This window comes from Rhinopithecus bieti, unplaced genomic scaffold (assembly GCF_001698545.2).
Source record: "Rhinopithecus bieti isolate Rb0 unplaced genomic scaffold, ASM169854v2 scaffold_22746, whole genome shotgun sequence".
Taxonomy (NCBI): Eukaryota; Metazoa; Chordata; class Mammalia; order Primates; family Cercopithecidae; genus Rhinopithecus; species Rhinopithecus bieti.
In genome coordinates this window covers 360,379-382,904 of record NW_016810661.1, presented here as the reverse complement: position 1 = coordinate 382,904, position 22,526 = coordinate 360,379, and the positions used below count along the sequence as shown (strand labels likewise).

The following is a 22,526-nucleotide window of genomic DNA, read 5'->3' as shown; positions in this document are numbered from 1 at the left end:
AAATCAAATATACAAACAAACCTATATGTAGCTAGGGTGAAATCTATTTTTATAAGAACTTGACACTCTTACTATTTACATCCGGGAGCATTTTTTGTTTGTTTGTTTTATGTTTTAAAGCAAAGAAAGTTCTGCAGTCCTCCCGGTAATGCTGCAGGTGCATTCGCTGCCTTCTTGAAACAGTTTTGTTTGTTTTTTCTTTTTCTTTTCTCTATGCCATAAATGTTTCAACAGGAACGATGAGCTTGCTCGATTGCACGATTGTGGACACCCATTCTCCTTTAAGATGAAGGCCCTCCCTCCCCCCATGGAGCTCCCCCGTGAGGAGTTGGCTTCAGCGTTAGTTTGCAATTCTCTCAAGGTAGATGGCCGGTGCTGCCGACCTGGCGATGGTCGCGATGAAGCTGTGGTCTCGCCCTAGCTCCAGGCCGGTGCTTTCGTCCTGCTCTGGAGACACTGTCTCATAGCCCTTGGTGACATGGAGTGGCTGGTGGGCCTGGCAGTACCCCATCACAGGTTGGTCATAGCTGTAATATGGCAAGGGCTTCACGTGGTGTGGCATCTAGATATGAGAAATAGAAAGATTGGTTGATTATAAAATTGCTTTGGAAAGATAGGACAATACTCATCAGATTGTATTTTTGTTCTCTTTCATGCTGTTTCAAGTCATCAGCTACAGATTCAATTACAAATAAACATTAACAAAATCATGATTACTATTTAACTCAATATTGTTTTGTCAGCATATTATGTGTATATACTTTGTACATAAAACAATATCTTCCAACTTTTCATTGCTCTAGCTAGCTAGCTAGCCATTACAATAGCAGAAAGTTAGAAACGACCTAAATGCCCAAGGAATTTTAAAATTGATTATGTAGATCCTATATTGGAATGTAGATCTTAACAATATAGGGGAGGATCTATCTGTTGTAATATGGCAAGATATGGTACTAAGTAGAAAAAAAATTAAGGTGCAAAAGAATGTATGGTATGATCTATTTTGTGTAAATAAATATATTTACACTTTTATTTATATATATAAACATATATGTAACTTTTTATTTGTGAAATCTTTACTATCATCATATGTAACTTTTATTTAGTTTTAAAAAATAATCATAATTTCCCATATATTAATTCTAACACTTTGTCACATATCAACACTGGACCAAAGAACTCTGGAATCATGGGAGAAGGCACATCTTTATGTTCATAATATGTAACGTTATTATTGGTTTTCAAGGTAACAAGCCAAATGTATGTCTAATGTTAGCATGATAGACTTGAGTAATGGTCTGCAGAAATTTCTTTAATATAAAAAGCAGAAAATATCAGTTATAATAATTTTGAATTTTGGTGGAGCTTTTTATTAAGCCACACATTTCTGATAAAGATAAATGTATTCCAAATTTAGAAAAAAGCAAATGAGACTTGCTTACTTCTTGCTCTCATGTTAGAATATTTCTCATACTTGCGAGATACAATTTGACACTCTTGATGAACAATCCACAGATGAGAAAAGTGCAAAGGCTCCATTGCCCTGTAAGGTTAGATATTGTGGCAGGTTTTAAACTATTGACTCTCATCTCTAACTTCCCTTCTGTGGTTCCTTTTAGCATGCTGAGGTTGGGACTTTGCAAACCACATATCTGTTTTACTAGTGGTTTCCTATTAACCTTTGCCAATGGAGGGAGATGGCAAGACTTGGCAGGGAGAGGGTATTGCTCCCATTGTTGGTTTCCTCTTTTGCTTCTCCCTGCTCCAGGAATTTATTGTAATGGCACGTCTTCATTCTGGCTGTATCAATTTATTCCCATAGCAGCAGGTGCTGCCTCTTTGTAGTATTTCCAACACTTGCAGTACATCAACACTCACAGTACATCCAACATTTGATCTCATCAAGCCCTCCTCAGAGACACCAACACTAGAACCAGAGAGGTTTGAGGTTCATCACCACAAAGTCTCTCCTCCAAGCTTTTAAGTCTTAATGATCTTCCTTTTGTTGCCTCAGCCCCGAAGACGGTAGGGGTGGTAGCTACTTCCTGACATTGCTGTTTCTGCGATACCATGACAATATCTTAGCCTATGCATAAATTTGGTTAATAACTCTATACCCAGTTAGCATCCTTTCTAAAAATTCTTTCTTAAAATAACTGATATTGTGTCAGTTAATAACTCTATATCCAGTTAGCATTCTTTCTAACATTTCTTTCTTAAAATAACTGATATTTTGTCAGTCTCCCGACTGGACTATATTTGAATCCTTCTGTATCTAAAAGTGCGGAAATTAAGTTGTTTTGATTTTATAATTTACTAGAGTTAACCACCAGAGGTATTATGGCTCCCTATACTGCAAGGAGTTAACCAGTCTTAAATATAATTTAGCAAACTTATTTTTAGAAGTCATTCCTCTGTTTACTATGCAAGTTCCTCAAATGCTCTGAAAACTAGCTCTAGTATTTTCTTGCTGGTATTTTTATTAATGTGATTAAAACAACTTTGACACAAGTTCACTATCTATTTGTATGAGAATTATGTTTTTAACACCTATCTGCTTATTAAGATGAAAGTCACCTCCTCACAGTTTTTAAAACTTAGATTAAAGCAATGTTTTCTATGGGCGATTGCAACTCATTAGTAGGTTATGAAATCAATTTTGTGAATCCAAATAAGCATTTAAAAAATTAAATTAGCTGGGATAGAAAGTATCAGAGTATAGAGTAAAGATAAGTTGTTCATAAGAGTTTTGTCTTAAATTTACGTGTGGGAACATCAATGTGTGTACTGGGTCACATTTTGAATTGAAAATTGGGAATCATAGTAGAACATGTTTTTGAAAACATACTTGATCAAAGCACATATTCAGATTACAATTTATTTTACAGTGACTGACAATAGCCTAAATTCTGTTTTTATTATTCACTGCTATTAACTCACATAATTCACTGCTTTTCACAATGGATTGGAAAATTAAATTAATATGTAATGCTTTGTTTCTGATTTGTTGTTGTTGTTTTACTTTTAAAGGAAGGTAAAGACTATTTTCAGGAAGTCTTTTATGAAATAGTAACAAGAGCGTTTCTCATCAAAAAAGTTATTGATAAAATCTTGACTATGCCATTCTGTTCTTTAAAAAGGAGAATTGTAAAACATACATACTAGGTCAGAGTTGTGATTGATAAAATGATGTTTTAAAAGTTGAATCTTAATTTCTGTGCTCACAGAGAGAGCTGGGAAGAGACTGTAAAGTGACATGGCTGAATTACTAGATACTAAATAAAAGTTAGCTCTAATCTACCTCACTCCAAATTGATTGTTTTGTTTTGTTTTTATTATTTCTTATCAGTGAGACCTCTTTCAATCAGTACAGGTTCAGACGTAAAATGTTTGTCAGCAGGATCTATTTTAGGAAATCTCATAGGATTTTTCAGTGTGTCAGATTCCTGGAGATATGTGTGATTGGTGTCATGGGTCACTTAAACTCCGAGAAAGCATCGAAATGTAAGAAGACACTTTGTGCTGACATTTCAGCAGGGAGAATGTTTTGAAAAAGGACTTCCTAAAAGTAACACAGCCCATTCGTACTCTCTTGTTAATGGGTGAAGTAGCATAACTTGAAAATCACATAAAAAATTCAGCAAATTATTTCCAAATGGAAACAACATTCACTGATTATAGAACATTTGTTCTACACTTTCACCTAAATAAATGACTGATTTTCTGCACATTAGCCACATTACTAAAAGACATCTACATGAACATTAAACATGGGTTGTGGTTTTGTTCACCGTCTTGTAGCACTGTCAATGGTCTTCACAAAGAGGAGATACTTGAATTCACACACACGTACAGAACAGTGAATGTCAGATGAAATCAGGACCTTAGGGATCTTTTGGCACAACCAGGTGAATCTACAGATGAAAATAAGTAGCTCATAAGTGAACACTGTTGAATTTGCAATGTTTACTTAAAGCCTTTTAATTTAAACTATAGAGGGAGAGAACGATTTCATGCGAATAAATCATGGTATTTGTCTTCGAATTAAGTTGACTTAAAAGTCAAGGGACCTGCATTAACTGCAAAGCTTTAGGTTTACATATTACACCATTTATGAACTGAGCATTTGTTTTGCTATTACAATTGTAGTTTATTTTTTTACAGCACACAAAAAAAGGGGGGGCTCATGTCATATTCTCTATTGTAATTGAGACAGGCTTAAAACCTCTTGGAGAGTAAAAACCATTGTAAACTTCCCTCATGCACAACAGACCAATAACACGAATTCAAAAGCCAAGTGCACTGGCAAGCTTTGAAAGAGTATCTGAAACGTTTGCTCTTTTACTCTTCAAGTCTGTTCTGTAGGGCACTATGTAATCAACTGAATTCCTGGGTTCTGAGGAGCTTAGAGGCTGAGGTCTTGTACTTTATAGTAATAGTGTACAGTACATTAACCACCTGGGTCCCTGTGTGTGTCATTGTTTCCTTTCCAGTAGTCAAAACAAAGTATCCTTAAGTTTTGCTTAATTCAGATTTGGTATTTTTGTAAATGTGTTCTCAGAGCCTCTCCAAATGGTTCTGTGTTCCATCAGCTCTCTGATGAGCTCCACTCTGTAGCACGGCAGAACAACACTATTTAAAGATGTCCTCGTTAGCACACTTGACTGCTCATTGACTGCACTGGAAGCTGTACTTTATTTACAGATAATGGGCGTGGAGCATAGAATTTTAAAAACACGTAGAGAAATATATTCTATCCTGAAATTCTGCCATTTGATACTCTGAAGTATATGAGCACTTTAACATAAATCACATTAAATTTTTCTTTCATACAGGGATAGTTTAAATCTGAAGTAGGTTGTGAAAGGGAGGAACCATTATGACTAATTATAAGTCACTTTAATCCTTTTGAGTTTCAAGTAACTCCTCTGAAAATAGGGATAATAGTGACAACTCATTGACCTCTATAAATTTCAGAAAATGCTGACAGTATTCCCTGATACTGAAAAAAGAAGGAATACACTGAAGGGACATAGTCACACTCTGGTTTTACTCAACACTGACAGTGTCTTTCTTGAAAGGTGACATGTCTTTTGCCTTACAGTTTCCATTTAGAGAGATGCTAGCACATGATGGCTCACAGATTGGCTCCTTAACAAGCCCTTCAGTCCTATTTTCTGTGCTAAGAAGCTTAAAAACTTTTGTGTATGTTCTGGTTTTCCAAAAACTTCATTTCTCATTTGGTCAGAGTATTTTTTTCTTCAAATACAATGAAGAAAGTTAAAAGTGACACATTTTTTTCAATTATACGGGTTCATACTGTTAATGATTCAAAAAGAGAAGTCAGGGAGAGAGCGTATTTTTCAATGTTGGGAGGCAGGATAATTATAGAGGACTATGTGGAGTTTCACAATCTGAAAATTGATTCAGATCCCATAATTCTACATCTATCATCATTATATTTAAAGTGATAAATGAACGTGTCTGTGTAGTAAACGTGAGAACAATGTGAAATGGACTCTTGATATATATGATCATGAAAGGCTTTTGAAGTTCAGTTTTGCTATGAGCATGCAATTACAATATTGTGACCCTCTTTTCTCAAAGGTAGTAGCATTAGTTGTAAGTCGTTTAAGAGTTGAATCATTTTAAAATTACCACGGTCTATCATTAGTCTTATTTATTAACTTTTCATGAATATTGTTCACATTTCAGCATGAGTTCTTTCAATTGAAGTCATAAAAAGTAGATTTTCAATTTTCTAAATGACATTTGGTCCCTAATTTTCAGAATTAAAGGATAGTGTCTAACTACTCAGGCCATTTACAAAGTACCACCATATAAATCCAGATGAAGAATTCAATGCAGTTGAATTGCTTAATGAGGGTAGACACTTCACTTATTGAAAGTAAAATTAATTTTAAAATGAATATCCATAGCTAAATGAATATATGACTTAGCTGTTATTCTACTGACTATATTAGCATGTGACAAGAATGGACAAGGAATAAGTATATGTAAACAAGTTTGGGTAGTGGATTTTTTCAAGAACTTTTATTAAACTGATAGAACCTCAACTCATTTAACTTAGACAAAAGAGAAATTTAATTGGCTCATAGAATACAAGACAGGATATAATGGGTAAACTAAAGGATGAGCAAAGACAGCACTGAGTATTAGGAACAACTGAACCTAGGAACGCAGTGTCATCAGGGTTCTTTCTGTCAGGGTCCTGTTGATCAAACGTGCCTGATAGTTTCAGCATGTTTTCTTCATATCCTGGCTGCCAAATGGCTTCCTACACCTGACAGACATGTAAGTGTGAAAACTCCCAAGTTTTATGTATTCTACTCATGGTAGAGTACATTATGGCTTCAGTTATTTCTAGCACCCCTCACCAATAGGTGAGGTGTCTACTTTCCTTTGCCTAGAATACAGGCTGGCCTCGTAACTTCTCTTGACTGATATAACACAGTGACGGTGACACTTTGTGAGTTCCAGGAGCCTAACCTATCTAGCCATTACCCTGTGAATATGCTTGGGTTATTTTCCCAGAGAATGGAGGTTATGTGGAGTGACTGGCATCTTAGATCAGCCAGTCTCCGCAGTACTCACGGGAGCTCACCACAAGCACATGAGCACAGTAGCAAAGTCCGCAAAAGGCCCCGGATAAGCAGAATTGCTCAGCTAAGCCTAGCTCATATTGCCATCCTCCACAGACTCAAATATATGTTTTCTTTTGTAACCTAATCAGTTTTGGTGTGGTTTATTATGCAGTAAAACCAAAAGCACAGCTTCCATTACCAAAGGGGACTATATTATGTGGCCCCTGGTACTACGTTCATAAATATATGAAAAATCTCGATTGTTTTATCTTAGTAGTCTATCTCTGAACCATTTTACTATACTTACCATGTTCAATATTTATATAGATTAAGTTGAAGTAACTTCTCAGTTCTGGTCATGGGGAGGAAGTTTTGCAAAGATAAGACAGCTCCCATACAATTAAAAATTGATTATTCTGATGACTAGAAAACTTATTTTACAACACTATTTTGAGAAAGTACCTTAAGTTCAAAAGTTAACTGTTCTGTATTAAGATGGAAATTTGAGTCCTGAACTGTGATTACTAACTCCAATTTCCCATTCCAATTAGTTTTGTAAAATGAAGTGTTTTTAGTTTTTTTGTGTTTCTTTTTTTCATCACCAAACCAAAACTCTTAGAAAGTTCTGCAAGACAGAGAGGACAATATATTAAACGAAAAATATACTAGTGTATCGTTCGATGCAGCTATAGAAAAAAACTGGAGAAAAATTATTTGCAAAACAATGAATCTGTCACTAGCATGGTATATCCAGGTCTGGTGAAAAAGGAGAAAAATGCAGAGTTTTGAGCGGTTCCCTGAACCTGTGTAAAATGAGGGAGAGCATTGGAGTTATAGGAAGAAAAGGAGCCTTGGCCTTACTCACAGGGTTCACGGTGTAGAATATTAAAGAAATCAAGGGCATATCTGAACCAGGAAACTCACATTCTGTTTGTAAACTAGAATTGAACTAAGCCCCCCAAACTGACTGAACAGATCCTCTTTTGGCCCAGGGGACCTCGAAAAAAACTGGGTTCCTGGCCATGGAAAAACAGGAGGTCAGACGTGCCTCATTATACCCACTCCCTGGGGCAGTTTAAACACAATTGACCAACATTAATGTTAAAATAGCTATAAGATTGAAAGAACAGATGCTTTGTGGCAATAAGATACCAAATTATAGGCAAGACCTAAGGCCATGCCAAGCAAGGATTAAGTCATGCACCCCTACAGATCATTTTGACCCAGTATGTTGTGGTTTGCTCTCACAGCCTGACTCTTGCACGGTATCACATGATAATTGGTAGACTTCTTTATCTTAACTTAAACATTCACTTTTATGAACTTCAAGTTTTTAGACATAGCTTTATTCCTTTAATCAATTGCAAATTAAAGAATCTCTGAACCCACCAATGACCTGTAAGCCCTGGCTTCAGTATATTCTGCCTTTTTGGGCAAACCAATGAATGACCTCCATGTATTGATTCATGAGTTTGCCTGTAATGTTTGCTTCCCTAAATTTTATAAAAAAGAGTTGCATTCTGACTGCCTAGCGACCACTTACTAAAGGCTCCTTGGGTTTATCTCTTCTCCAGGCTGTGCTCACTCATATTGGATTAGAATAAACCTCTTTGAAATATTTAAAACAGTTTAATTATTCTATCATCATATTTAAAGAAGAGGGTAATTCTTCAAGTGACTTCCTAAAACAAAATCTCTCTCCCTACTGTTTTATTTCTTGTTGTTCATCTGCCTTTACCCGTAGCAATTTTTCTTTCTCCAGTGTCATAGTCAACTGGTTCATTAATCAAACCAAACCTCTCTTTAAATAGAGGCCCATGCAATGTCTGAGCTCCTAATAGTTGATAAACACAAAACTTCCCTCCCTAAAGGGAAGCCATAATAGTGAAAATCTCCAGAAATAAGAAAATTCAAGAATTTGAAAGAAGATGATGAAGGCAAGATTTACTAAAAATGAATGAAAATAGAAACAATTTAAAAGGTATTCTCATTGAACTCCCTCATCTAAAACATTGCTTAGATACCTAGTAGATTTTCACATATTTGTTGAATGAAAGAACAATAATCATGCCCTTTTATATTTTGTTTTGAAGATGGAATAAATAATAAATCTAAAAATAATCTATTTAATTTATGGAATAATTCATTAAATTTATTGACATCTATTTTAGAAAATCTTAAAAGGAAAACAAGAAAATAATGGCGCAAATTGATGCCTCATTTCCATTTCTTTTCTTATGGGCTAAAATGTGTATAGTAGATTGAGCATGTAAAATGCATAATACTCAACACACTAGATGTTGGCTTTTTATACTGATTGGAGTATTGGGACAATTTCAAACTTTCATTTTGACAAAAATTTCTCCATGGCATTTGTTTGTCTTGTCCTGTTGTTATGTAGAGGTGGGAATGTGTACTATTTGTGCACTCAACAGTTATCCAAATTTTAACTTTTAAGTCAGTCAAGGGATAAGAGAACAAAACATCCACTTCCATCTTTATTGCTCTCCTACCAGGATTTGTTGTCTATGAGGTGCCCAGAGAGTTGATTAAGTTAATGAATGAGGTACTGGCCATCTTTGAAGTTAGCTTTGACTCCATTAACTGAGAAGCTTATTACATTAGCAGCACTCTCAGCATTCAGTGAGGTTTTAGGCTAATGAGCTGGATTAATTAGCTGGTATGAATTTCTAAAGGCTTTCCTTCTGTAGCTCCAGCCCCTAAATTAGAAAGAGTAAAGTCTCCCCAATAGTGCATTGTAAGCAAACACCCTATTTAAGTGAATCTACATAAATTTGCCTCCAAAGTACTTAATACAAAATAGAAATGATAGAATTTCCAATCACATAACTTTCTCCTCTGTGAAAAAAATAATTATAGAAGTTTTAATGATGTACAGAAGACAAGTTTCTCCTAAATCGGAAAACAGTGATTATTACTTGGACCCAAATTCCCTCCAGGAAAATTAAAACCATACAAAAGTAAACAAACAGAAACAAATCCTATCAGCCTACACAACAGGATCAATTTCAGATATGTTTGTTTTAATCCCTTCTCAGCAATTTGAAAAAGGAAATGAAAGCAGGAATGCCAGTACTAAGAAGGTGTAATCAGCATTACAGAGTTTTCCATTCAAGTTCACTTGCAGTTTCTCTAATATTCAGAGTAGCCTATTTCAATTTTCATATGAATTTGTGTAGTCTTCTATCTGGATCTGTATTAAACCATTTCTAGTGCCCTTAACTTGTTTTACGTAACAACATGCATCTTGCCTGAGCTGAATGCAACTGATTTGCTTGCCTTTTGCAGATTTGCAGATTTGAAGATATACTCACTTCATGATCCCCCTAATGCCTCCAATATGACAGTGTAGTGGGCATTCAGTAAAACCTAGGAAATCAGTTAACAAATGTAAAAGTGAAATGAAATTCACATGTCAGGGAGGTGATTGAATTTCTTTCTATCATGTACCTCTGTAAAGCAGAATTGCATATCCCATGGTAAAAGTTTAGAACCTACAGACAGACACAGAAGGAAGAAAACTGCAGAGCTCATATACATGCTTGATACAGTGAAATGATTACCATGCAAATATAACTTCTTGGAAGACTGGCTGGTCCTCATGAAAAGAGGCATTGAGATGTATTTTAATTACAAAATGGGAGAAGCCCATTTAGAACATGCAATTAAAATTTTTATTCTGATTGAATATATTTTAGAAGAGCATGGCAAAATGATTCACAAATAATACTGTCTCGTGTTTTAAATAAAATGTGTAAAGGTCTAGGTTCATACCTGGATCTCTGCCATAGAGTGTACTATTAAGGAGTAATTATATGAAAGTGAATTTGTCATAATTGTTCATCTATTTATGTATTCATTTCATTATTCACATGGTAAATATTTATCACAGAGGTTGGCAAACTTTTTCTATAAAGGGTCAATAGTAAACATTTTAGACTTGCAACCCATACAGTCTCTATCATAATTACTGCAGTCTGTAACAGCCACTCAAGTCTGCCTTTATCGTGAGAGAACAGGCTTGGACAAAACATAAATGAATGAATATGACTGTTTCCATAAAACTTTACAAACACTGACTTGGGATTTCATTTAATGTTCATGCGTTAAAAAATATTTATTTTCATTTGATTTTTTTGTTTTAACCATTAAAAAAACTAAAATCATTTAGTTTCTGGGCCAATTTTCTGAGAGTTAGGCCTTGTGCTAGGAGCTGGGTATATAAAGAAGAATAAAGTAAGGGTGCTGTACTCACAGACTTTATTAAGAACTGACAGAATGAGACAAACCTAATTCCACTTCCCTGTGGTTTAGACTGCATAATACAAATCAGTAAAGCCGAGGTAGAAAAGCACTCCCAGCTGGCAGGCATTGCAGATTTCACTGTGAAGGTCCAGGTCTTCTCTAGAATAAAGCTCTCAGTGCATCCCAGACAATGAGCTGGACTCACGTAACCTCGGTACTTGGAAGTCAGACTTGAACCTTCAGATGGGAGTGCTGAAGTCACTATTCAGGTCATTTTGATCAAACATGATCTGGCAGGATAAAAGCCCACTGACCTTTTAGAGATGATCTTACAGAGACACTCTTAAGCCAGCAAACCTGCCCCTGGGTGTATGATGGCTTATAACTCAAGGCCTGGGAGAACTTTGGTCATTTTGTAAAAGGGGTCAGGTTCACGAGTTATCTAATCATAAACAATGTTTCTCTTCCACTTACTTTATGTATGTGTGTATGCGCGCGCGCGTGTGTGTGTGTGTATGTAGAAGTTAAAAATAAGCCTTCGTTTTATTTCTTAATTTCCCCAAGCCTTTTCCTCCTGTACTTGGACTTTTGTATTCACTATTCTCTTTGCCTGGGATCTCCTTCTTCCCCCGCCCCCCCCCGCCATTTTTTTTGTAGTGGGCTTGAGTTTCAGCGTAAATGTCATGCTTCTGGAGCGGCCTTCTGTAACCACCTGTTTAAAATATCACCCCACCCTGATTCACATATGTAAACCATTTCCTGTTTCAATTCCATGTTTATTTTCTTCATAGCATTTTTTAAAAAGTTAAATATTCTTAATGATGCTTATGTGTCTCCTTTGCTAATAATTTACCCCAGCGTAAGCTCCACGATGTCAGAGAACTTTTATGACAAGTTTGCTGCTGTGTGTAGAATGCTTCAATAAATATATGTTATAAGAATGTATGCATTTGAGAGTTATTTATTAGAGAATTGAGTTGTATTTGGAAGAAGTTTGCCTCTAAAGTTGTGAGCGTCTCCCTTTCCTTTTCCTTTCTCTACTATCTCCCACCCATTCTTACTTTCATATTAAAACAGGAAATCTAGAATCACAGGCCACCATTTTCAGTCTACAAATATTTGCATACCTGGCATTGTGATGAAAGCCAAAGACATTAGAATGACTAAAGCTGTCTATAACCTTAAGGAACCTGTAGTCTAATATGGAATACAAATGTAAGCAGATTTTTGTAACATAACTTCATTTGTGGTGAAATGCCATACTGGAGATGCATGAAAAGTGGCAAGGAAGGAAAGAAGAGGGAGGAGATGACTGTCAGATGGTTTCTGAGCCAAAGCATTGGTGCTTATGAAGTCAGCAAGAGACAGACTGGTGCTATGTGTAGCTTCCATATACAGACAGCACTTCTGCTACTGCTGCCCTGGTAGCTGGCCACATATGTATGATAAACAGCCTACTACCCAGGTTGTACATACCAAAAAGCTACTCATTGTCAAATCTTGGTTTATACAACTCACTCACAACTTGCCCTTGTATAGAATGGAACACCCTTGATCACTTTAGCCTTTATCCTCACCTCCCAGCCCAACAGTGACTTAGTCTTTTGCAAAATAATCATCTCTACCTTCTAATGAGCAGTGAAAACTAACCATAGGCCTGGGGTGTGTAATGATGGGTCATGAATTTGGTTGCTTTCTCAGCTCTGTGGGAAAACAAAGCAACCCCTGCCACCCCTGATTCAGAAGCCAAGAGGAGCCATTTGAGATTTCTTCAGTCATGCAAGGTGCCTTTAGAGCAGTGGTTCTCAGTCCTGGCTGCAACTTTGACAAATCTGTAGTGATTTTAAAAATACTTATGTCTGGTCCCTATCCCAGATAAATTAAATCAAAATTTCTAGGGTATGGCCCAGGCCACGCTATATTTAAAAAGCATCCCTGGTGATTCAAATGTGCAACCTAGGTTGACAACACCACTTAATGTTAAATTTAGGTTGCTTTTGCCTAAAGATGTAGGCCGAGCAGGGACTACACAGTATGATTTAACTAATTCCCTGTGCCTGCCTGGAGATCGCTTGACTCAAAACAAAGCAGACTGCTTCCCAACCAAAAACCACCAAATGCGGTGTACACCTGTGTTTTTTGAGCCTCCAACTAAACTTTCTTTTTTCTTAAGCTCATTACCACTAATTATTCTGTATCACCAATTTGAGCCTCTTCACTTGGCCCTATTTATATCTTTGTTGGTGATTAAACTGCCATCCTCTTAGTTACCATCAATTTGGTTATGCATATATTCCATTCTTTTGTCTAAAGTTAGGTGTAATTCAGTTGGGTAAGTTTAACAGCCATCATTATACACATGTTTTCTAAATAGCTACTTGTAGGTGAATTTACCTTGCATTGATGGCAGAGTGCCCATAAATGTTCAGTCAACTGGAGAACTCCTTTGGCTAAACACTTTCACAATCTATTTCTTTTATTTTTTTTTAAGTAATTTAATTTACTGAGATGGTAGTAATAGCCCATTCCACTCTGCACTATAGGGAGGAAAGGGTATTTTTATCTACTTAAAAGCTAATAAGAACTCTTACTGTTGAAAAATATTCAAACCACCCAATTATTTCCATCAAGCAATAAATTTAAAGGAAAAGAAAAAGAATTAAAACCTCAAAATGTTAGCAAATAAGCAATAACGACAAGCAGAAACTTAGAGGAGGACCATTAAATTTATCTCTGCTTTAAAGCAACCTGATGCTCAAATATTAATATATTGGGGGACTAAAAAAGGATGTCCTCTGACACTGGAAATAATAACCATTGACACATAGTTCAGGAAATTCACCATTTGTGGTAGTAAATCATAGGAGGAGATGATTTGTATGTGTGAGACTACAGAGAATAGCTTGCAAAAGCTGTTCTCAAATCATCCACTCACCCACCCCCAACTACAGCCGCTACCCATGCCAAAGATCACAGGGCTTATTTACTTGGCTCTAACTGTTATACCATGCTCCAGCATGTACCCGCATGGTCACATGCTTGCACTTCCCCATTGCTACAGAGCATTACCTTTACAGACTACTTCCATTAGCTCCTATTTCAGAATGAAGCTAAATTGAATATCTAGATTGTTTGACATACTCCTGGGGAGTTAAATAAATTCATTACGCTGCACTTCATTATTTCTCTTGGCCATCATCCAGAATATAACCTCTTCTGGGCATCTAGATCTCCTCCACACCATTTCTATAATATTATTTTTGTTTTTCTCTGCCCTAATCTTTTTTCTGCTTTTCCTACCAAAAATTCTACCCTCACCTCTCAAACTCTGATTTCATTACTAACTACCCTTCACCCCAAACTACTTCAATGAAGGTGTGCAGCTTCCTCTGCTGTGTATTATGAATTAATTTTATGTGGCTTCCATACGGAAACTCAAAGTGCCTTTTGTCAGGACAGCAGATAATTTGCATTTATCATTCTGAAAACATGTAAAGTCTCCATGATTGTTTAAACTCATCATGCAGCAAAACTCATTGATTTAGACTAATTAAGTAGGCCAGGTGTGGTGGCTAATGCCTGAAGTGCCAGCACTTTGGGAGGCCCAGGTGGGAGGATTGCTTGAGGTCAGGAATTTGAGACCAGCCTGGGCAACATGGTAGGAACATGGCTCTACACACCAGAGTACAACTCTTTAATGAAAGCTGTAAATTACATAGCATTTTAAAAAATAGAGTTTATGTCATGTGAAACAGGAAGTTTGTGTTTAAATAACATAATGTCAACAAGCTACTAGTGTATTTTCACTTCTATCCCCTTGATGGGTAGAGTTTATGTAATATGACTGATGGAAAAGAGAGAACTAACTGGTTGCCCAAGCAGAGTCTAGGAAGATTGAGGAGAAAAAACAGATAATAGAATGGCATTCTCTTCCTGCTTATCACCTAGGATTGGGGAGGTAGGAAGCGATGAAAAGGTTTGTAAAAGATTCTGTGACACACTGAACACTAAAGGTGGCATACATATGCTAGGGAGTTTATTCTCCCCTATTCCGGGATGAAAACCAGGGCTCTCATACCCTTTGTCTAGTTAGTGTCATAACACTCTTTGCACTGTGGACTGAATACTTGTGTCTTTTCCAAATTCATTTTTTAAAGCCTTCACCCCAAATGTGGCTGTATTTGGCAATGGGGCCTCTAAGGAAGTAATTAAAGTTAAATGAGGTCACAAGGGTGGGCTCCTGATCTGCTAGAATTAGTGTCTTCATGAAAAGAAATAACAGAGAGCTCTCTCTCTCTGTGCTTGCACAAAAACAATCATTTGAGCACACAGTCTGTGGCCACCCACAACGTAAGAGTCCTCAGAATGAAACCTACCTTGATAGCACCCTAATCTTGCACTTTCGGCTTCCAGAACTATAAGAAGAAAATGTATGTTGTTTAAGCCACCTAGCCTATGACAAATTAGGACGATCCAAACACATGAATAGAGATTTTGGTACTGTGAAGTGGAGTGCTTCTCCAAGAAAAGCTCAAAATGTAGGCATGGTTTTGGATCTAGGTCATGGGTAGAGGCCAGAAGAGTTTTGAGGTCCATGCTAGAAAAGTACTAGGTTGTCGTGAAGAGTTTGTTGGTAGAAATATGGAAGATGTTAAAGTTAATTCTGGTGAGGAATCACAAATAAAGAAGAGGGTTAGAGCATGTTTAGAAACACCCCTTGCTTCTACCCACTATATATATATATATATATATGTATTCTTTTTAGAGAATAGATAAACAATCATAAACAGAATGGTGGTAGAGGTATGGATGATAAAGCTCATTCTGGTGAGGTCTCAGAAGTTAGGAGCAGATTATTGGTCACCGGAGTCTTTGTAAAAAAACTCAGATGAATGTGTTGTAGTGTTTAGAGGAAGAAAAAATTGTTAATGATGAAGCTGGATATTTAACTAAGGAGATTTCTAAGCAAAATATTGCAGGTTCATTCTGGATTCTCCTGACTGCCTATAGTAAAACAATGAGATACAAGAGATGAATTGAACAAGAAATTATTAATCAGAAAGAAACCAGAACTTCAAGATTTGGAGAATTCTCAGCCCATGCATACTGAAAAAAAAAAAAAAAAAAAAAAAAAAAAAAAAAAAAAAAAAGAATAGAAAGAGAAAGCATGTTCTAAAGAGAACAATAGAGCTGTGACTGGACCATTACTTGATAAAGTGATTACAGAATTATATAAACTGAGGGCCCAGCGCGGTTGGCTCACGTCTGTAATCCCAGCACTTTGGGAGGGGGCGAGAGGGGATCATGAGGTTAGGGGAGATTGAGACTCATCCTGCACATGGTGAGACCCCCATCTCTACTAAAAACAAAAAAAATTAGCCGGGCGTGGGGGCTTTGGGTGCATGTAGTCCCAGTATCGGGAGGCTGAGGCAGGAGAATGGTGTGAACCCGGGAGGCAGAGCTTGCAGTGAGCCGCGATAGCACCACATGCACTCCGAGCCTGGGCGACACGTAGCTCCGTTCTGAAAAAAATAAAATAATTACAAAAAAAAAAAAAAAAAGAAAAAAGAATTATATAAACTGAAACACTGCCAGTTTGAACTAAGAGAGACAGAGAAAGTGGGAAAGAATGAAGAAAGACTGCTGAACTTCTGGGATCCCACCAGGAGAGGACTACAGAGCTATCCAGCTGCCAATGTAAGTTTTCCCCTAAGAAAAGGGAAGAAAAAGGAAGTATGACCTGAAAATTCTTCAGAGATCATCTGGGCCGCCCCTCCCACCACAGGTCCAGGGGAAAAGGCTGATTCCTCCTTGATTTCAACATGACAGGCTCTTGCTGCCTGCCTGGAAAATTGTGGAAGTGGAGCTGCCACCTAAAGACATGGACCTAAAGCCATGGATGTGGAGTCACCACCCAAGTTGGTCCAGAAAATGGACTACCACCCACGTAGGCCTGGAAAGTGGGGAATTGAGCCAAAAAAGATTATTTTTGAGCCTTAATATCTAATGGAGTTGGCATTGTAGTGGAATTTTTTTTTGGGACCCCTCACAACTTTGTTTCCTTTCTCTCTTTTAGAATAGATTGTCTATTCTATGCATGTCACAGCATGATGCTTTGGAAGCACATAATTTGTCTAGTTTCTCAGTTCACAGCTAGAGAGGAATTTTGCCTCGGGATGAACTATATACTTCCATTTTCACCTATATCTGCTGTAAGTGATATTATTTGAGAGTTTAGAGTTTATACAGGATAAAAGTTAATGTTTTGGGGGATGCTTGGATGAAATAAATTTATTTTGCATACAAACAGAACATAAAATTTGGGGGAAGAGGAGCAGAATATTATGTGTCCTAACCCTCAGTATGGCTATATTTGGAGATAGGGCCTCTAAGGTAGTAACTAAGGCTAAATGAGGTCATAAAATTGGAACACTGATCCAAAAGGATTAGTGCCCTTAACAAGATGAGATGCTAGAGAGTTATTGTTCTCTCTTTTTCTCTTTTCCCATGTGTACAAAGGAAGGTCATGTGAGCACAGATGAGATGACTACTGTCTACTAGCCAAGAGAAGGGGTCTCAGAATGAAGCCTTCCTTGCTATCACCTTAAGCTTGGACTTCTGGCCTCTAGGACTGTGATAAACAAGCTTCTGTTGTTTAAGCCAACCCATCTGTGGTATTTCATTCTGAGAGCCTGAGCTTGCTAACATAGGCACTGTCACCATGGCCTGGTAAGGCTTTGTATGAAGACACGTGGATGATGTCACAATGATGGAGGAAATGTAGCTGCAGCTGATGAACTATTTTGTGAGAAAGTATTGTTAGCTCTTCCACAGGTATCCAAAAACATTTCTTGAAAGAGAGATGAGTGAAATTCTGCAATTGAATAATTGAGTAATGGCTTTGGTGGCATTTACCTAATTTATAGATTCTGGACTGAGAAGCAGTCTGCAAGGATCATTATATTGCCTGCCTCTAGATACTGTGATCTTTCTCCAGAGAAAGTACCTCTGAATTTAGAGAAGAGCATACAGGATTACAGTCATTTATCATTTCTTGAACATCTTCCTCCATTCTCCATTACATAGTGTGGATCTTTATAGCATTTAAAGGCAGCTGGAACTGGGAGGGGGTTATACATGTGGGGAATTGTTCCTTTCTTGTGCCTTACTTTTAACATTCAATTGAAATCCAAACTGGAGCCATTTATATATATTTAGGCTCTCTTTCTCATTGTATCCAACTGGGGACCATGGAATTAATACATTTTCTTTAGATCCTCTAAGGTGCAGTTCTCCTTATCTTTCTGCATTATCCTAAAGGACCACGACTACTGAAATGGAGTCCAGGCAACTCCAAATTAATCCGTATCTTTGGATTGCATACTGGTTAAACTCCTTTCATCCCTTCAGTTCTTTTAACCACCCTTCTCTGCCCTGCATTGTGCCCAAGGAGGCTTGTTCTATGACTAGATTCCTTCATCACTTTCCCTTGCTATCTGACTTTGATTCATTTCTGTAAGTGAGAGGCACCCAGTGGCAATAGGAGAGGTAGTATTTATTCCTTGCCAATCATTCCTGCCTTGTAACTGGTTTCTGCTACAGTAGTAGTTGTCAACCTGTTGCAATTTTGCCTCCTAGAGAACTTTTAGCAGTGTCTGGAGACATTTTTGGTTGTGGAGACTGAGGTCTACCGGCATCTAGTGGGTAGAGGCAAGGGGTGTTTCTAATCATGATACAATGTGCAGAATACCCTCTACCCCCAAGGAACAAAGAACTATCTGATCTAAAATGTCAAAAGTGCAGCTGTGAAGAAACCCTAGGCTATAAATATAGATCATGTTAGATGAGCCCTCTAGACAAGCCATCCTTCGCAGCTACAGCTCCTACCTAGATCTGATAACCCTGCATCTTCACTTTATCTCTTCAGGCCAAGTGGAGTGGTAAGAGCCTCCTGCTGTTTCTGTTTGAATTCTTCACCACCCTTTGCAGATCCTCCCCTTAACATTGCTTCTATTTCTACAAAATTCTCTTTACTAAATTCCCTTTTTATTCAAACTTTTGAGTGTACAGTATTTCTTTCTGGGATTCTGACTGACATATAGTTTAGGCACACATGCAGCAATTTATATGGATGTTTAACATCATCTTAATTTGTGTATTACATTAGAGGTGGAATGACAAAGTTCTTTCATCTGTACTAATTGCTAACATTTATTGAGTGATGTCTCTGTGCCACCCATCTTTATGAGTACTTTATGTGAATTGAAAACTCATTTAGTGTTCACAGCAATGCTATAATTTGGGTGGTAATATGATTCCCATTTTAAAAACGGTAACATTGAGGAACAAATGTGAAATGACTTGCCCAAGATCACATACTGGCAGTGGTTCTTAAGCCTTGTGCTCAGTTACTATCTCATGTAGATACTCTGCCTACAGAAATAAACCACTCTATAATATCTACAACACAAAAAGCTAAAGTTGGCTCTAGTTTATCATCGAAGTGTGCATCACAGATTTTCAGGGTGGCATTCAAGGGAAGTCTTGATGGCAATCCATGCTCCCACTATATATAGCATTTCATTTTCTCTTTCTTTTCCTTCTTTTCCTTAACTTCTTTCCTCCTGTCCTGCTTCCTTTTTTCTCTTCCTTTGTTCCTTCTTTATTTTTACATGCCTCTTTATGTCTACTCTTGCCTATTTTTGCAAAATGTAGGTTTGTCTCTGGCACCTGAATGTTAACGTGGACTGGGTTCCGTCTTTTGAGTCAGAATGACACTCACACCATCAGAAACGGAAAGAATCTATGAAATATTAATTATGCCTATTCCTGGGATTTAATGAAATGTTAGGCATAAAATCATTTAAACATTAATTTTATCCGTGCCAGTGCCTTGAAATGACAATATAAGCCAATTTCATAAGAAATTTGTGACATATAATCAATTGATTCTTAAAGACTATACTTAGGAAACAGAAAAAGCAGGTTTTAATTTATGTGCATATTACATAGAGATAGAATCTTTTTAAAAAGACAAAGTGATATAATTTATGTAAGGCCTTTGGTTTGAAAATATAAAATGTTGCTATTTGAAAGTAATAGCTTCTCTTCTCTAAGAAATTATGACACTAGAGGAAAAGTATGTTGGTTGCTTTACATGCAACAATTCTAAGACTGGTAACTTCTTCTACCCATTTTTCATTACAAATACACACAACACTTAATATCGAAAGCTGAGTCCAGCCGACACTATGATAAATTGATGCCTTGGTGGATGAGTGAAATCAGACTTTTTTCTTAGAATAAATATTGGCTTTTCATTAGGTCAATTCAGAGTTTAAAGCAGCATGCAAAAGAACTACCTAGGAAGTGATGGCTTCTTCAAAGAGGTTTAAATACTCCTTCTAGAGATATACAAATTATCCATGCTTATGGAAAAGGTTTTTTCCCCAATTTCTATGTCTAATTGAGAGAAAGCACAACATAAATATCCTAAATTTATATATGGAAAGAGTTAGGACTGGAAGTTTGTGATTGTAAATTCAAAGAGCTTTTCTATTTTGTCCTCTTATAGGTACAAATATATCCTCAAAAATTAGGAAAATAAAAAATCCCTTATTATTTATGGCAACTTTCTCTAAATATCTTTCATGCAGTATGAGAACAAACATATTCTCACTAGGCATTGCAGAGACTTCACTGAAATTAGGATCTAATTCCTCCTGCATGAAACCGTTAAAGATTTCTGAAGGATTCAGAGAGATGAATTGCCTTTTTCATTATTTGTAGGGTATAGAATATGCTGGGGACATGCTATATTGAAATTCACATAAAACTGACACAAAGAAATGTCTTCTCTTGATATACACATCACTCTAGTTAGTGTTATGGAGAGGTTTGAACAAAGATATAAAATGAAGCATCTTGTGGCACAGTTTAAGAAATGACTCATCTTTCTTTGAAGGCCTCCTCATACTCACTAAATAGTTTTAGGAACAGTGGGGCCATAAAGAATGTATTTCATTTCATGGCCATAAAAAGAGGCAGGTGACGGTCATTAACATCTTCATAGGACAAGAAGGAACGTTCTGCTTCCTTGAGTTCATAAACTGCCACCACTATTTAAGGAACTCCTATTTATTTACACTAAATCTACCCTGAAAAACACACAGAAAAGTGGTCTCTAATGATTCCGCTATGTTCTTATTCCCAATCACATGTAGGACTAGAAAAATGTCCTGATAAATAAAATGAAGAAATTAATTTGGAAGATATTTAAGGCCTGCTTTTGCCTTATTCTGTGTTTTCTGTGAACATAAACTTCTCTGTTGGGAGTAGTTGACAATGATAATATAAGCTAAGCTGTGAAAATAATTAGATGAAGGTTGGATTTGAGACGTCTCTAAATAAAAGCTCATTTGCAACTAAAGAAACAAACAAACAAAAAAGCAAAAACAATAACATGTTTGTTAAAATCCTGTGCTCAGTGTGCCCAGTGTTCTTTATCACGTTGGTCCACCTAGTGTAATTCACTTGACCTAGGATTTTATCAGAAATGCAAACTCTCATGTCTGACCCCAACATACTGAATTCGTATCAGCGTTTTAACAGGACCTCCCAGATGACTCCTACTTATATTAAAGTTTGTGAAGCACTGCTTTACAGATCAGTCATTTCATGGTAATTATCTATCAGAATGGAAATTGTATTTTCATAGGAAAATAGCAGCCCAAAGTTTCTGCCATGCCTAGATAAAAAAGGGCATTATAACAAAAAATAATATCTTTTTTTCAGAATGCTGAGAAGTGGTTCTTCCACATCAGCAGCAATGGCGTCAAGTATAAACTTCTTAGAAATGTAAATCATTTATCCCCATCCCGACCTACTCGATCAAACCTCTGGGCTTGGGCCCAGGAATCTGTTTGAGCAGACCTGACATTATTCTAATACATACTGTTGCTTTGAGTGTGGGAGATGAAGACTCACCAGATGTAGTCAATCAATCTGAAAATCAATTGACTAGAGTTACCAAATAAGAGGAAAATGTAAATTTCAAAAAGGGGCTTAGATGGAAAATGGACTTTTTACACGAACAATGCCAAGTTTTAAAGGATTGATATTATAATACATGTGAAATAGACTATGATTGCTGCATTTTCTCCAATGTCATAAATCCTAGTCTTTCAAAACTCATACAAAATATTAGTTCCTTCAGGAAACTCATTTCTTGACAAGAGTAACTTTTTGCTGTTCTGAACTCCTATCTCCATCATCTGTATTGACCACAGGGTGACTTTTCCTTTCCAATAATTGTTACCAGGGACCACAGAGGAACTGCCTTCTGGAGTAGTGTAATGTTCTGGAGGGTAAGGTTTTTGTCTTGTAGCTATGTAACCCCAGGCCACCTCGGACTATATCTGCAACACAGTTAATATCAAATATGTGTTTTCTATTTAAATGTTTGTTAATCTTTTTAATTTGTTTTTTGGTATGAAAAAAAAAGCCGCGTTTTTTTTTTTTTTTTTTTTTTTTTTTTTTTTTGTCTGTTTATTTTTAATTCTTTTAAAAGATGAGCAACTACCTGTAAAATATATTGAGGTCTCTTGATTAAAAGTGAAAGCTATGTAAAATACATCTCCTTTTACATATTAAGCA

The 22,526-nt window shown here is 36.7% G+C and overlaps 1 protein-coding gene across 1 annotated transcript in view; it reads right to left on the bottom strand.

The window, feature by feature from the left end:
* Positions 1–205: 205 nt before the first annotated feature.
* LOC108542556 (leucine-rich repeat transmembrane neuronal protein 4-like) overlaps positions 206–22,526 on the bottom strand; it is a 214,259-nt gene continuing 191,938 nt past the window's right edge. Inside the window, exon 2 of the mRNA XM_017892609.1 lies at positions 206–562. Within this exon, the coding sequence (XP_017748098.1) occupies positions 341–562 (222 nt within the window). The 3' untranslated portion in view covers positions 206–340. The remainder of the gene's footprint in view (positions 563–22,526) is intronic.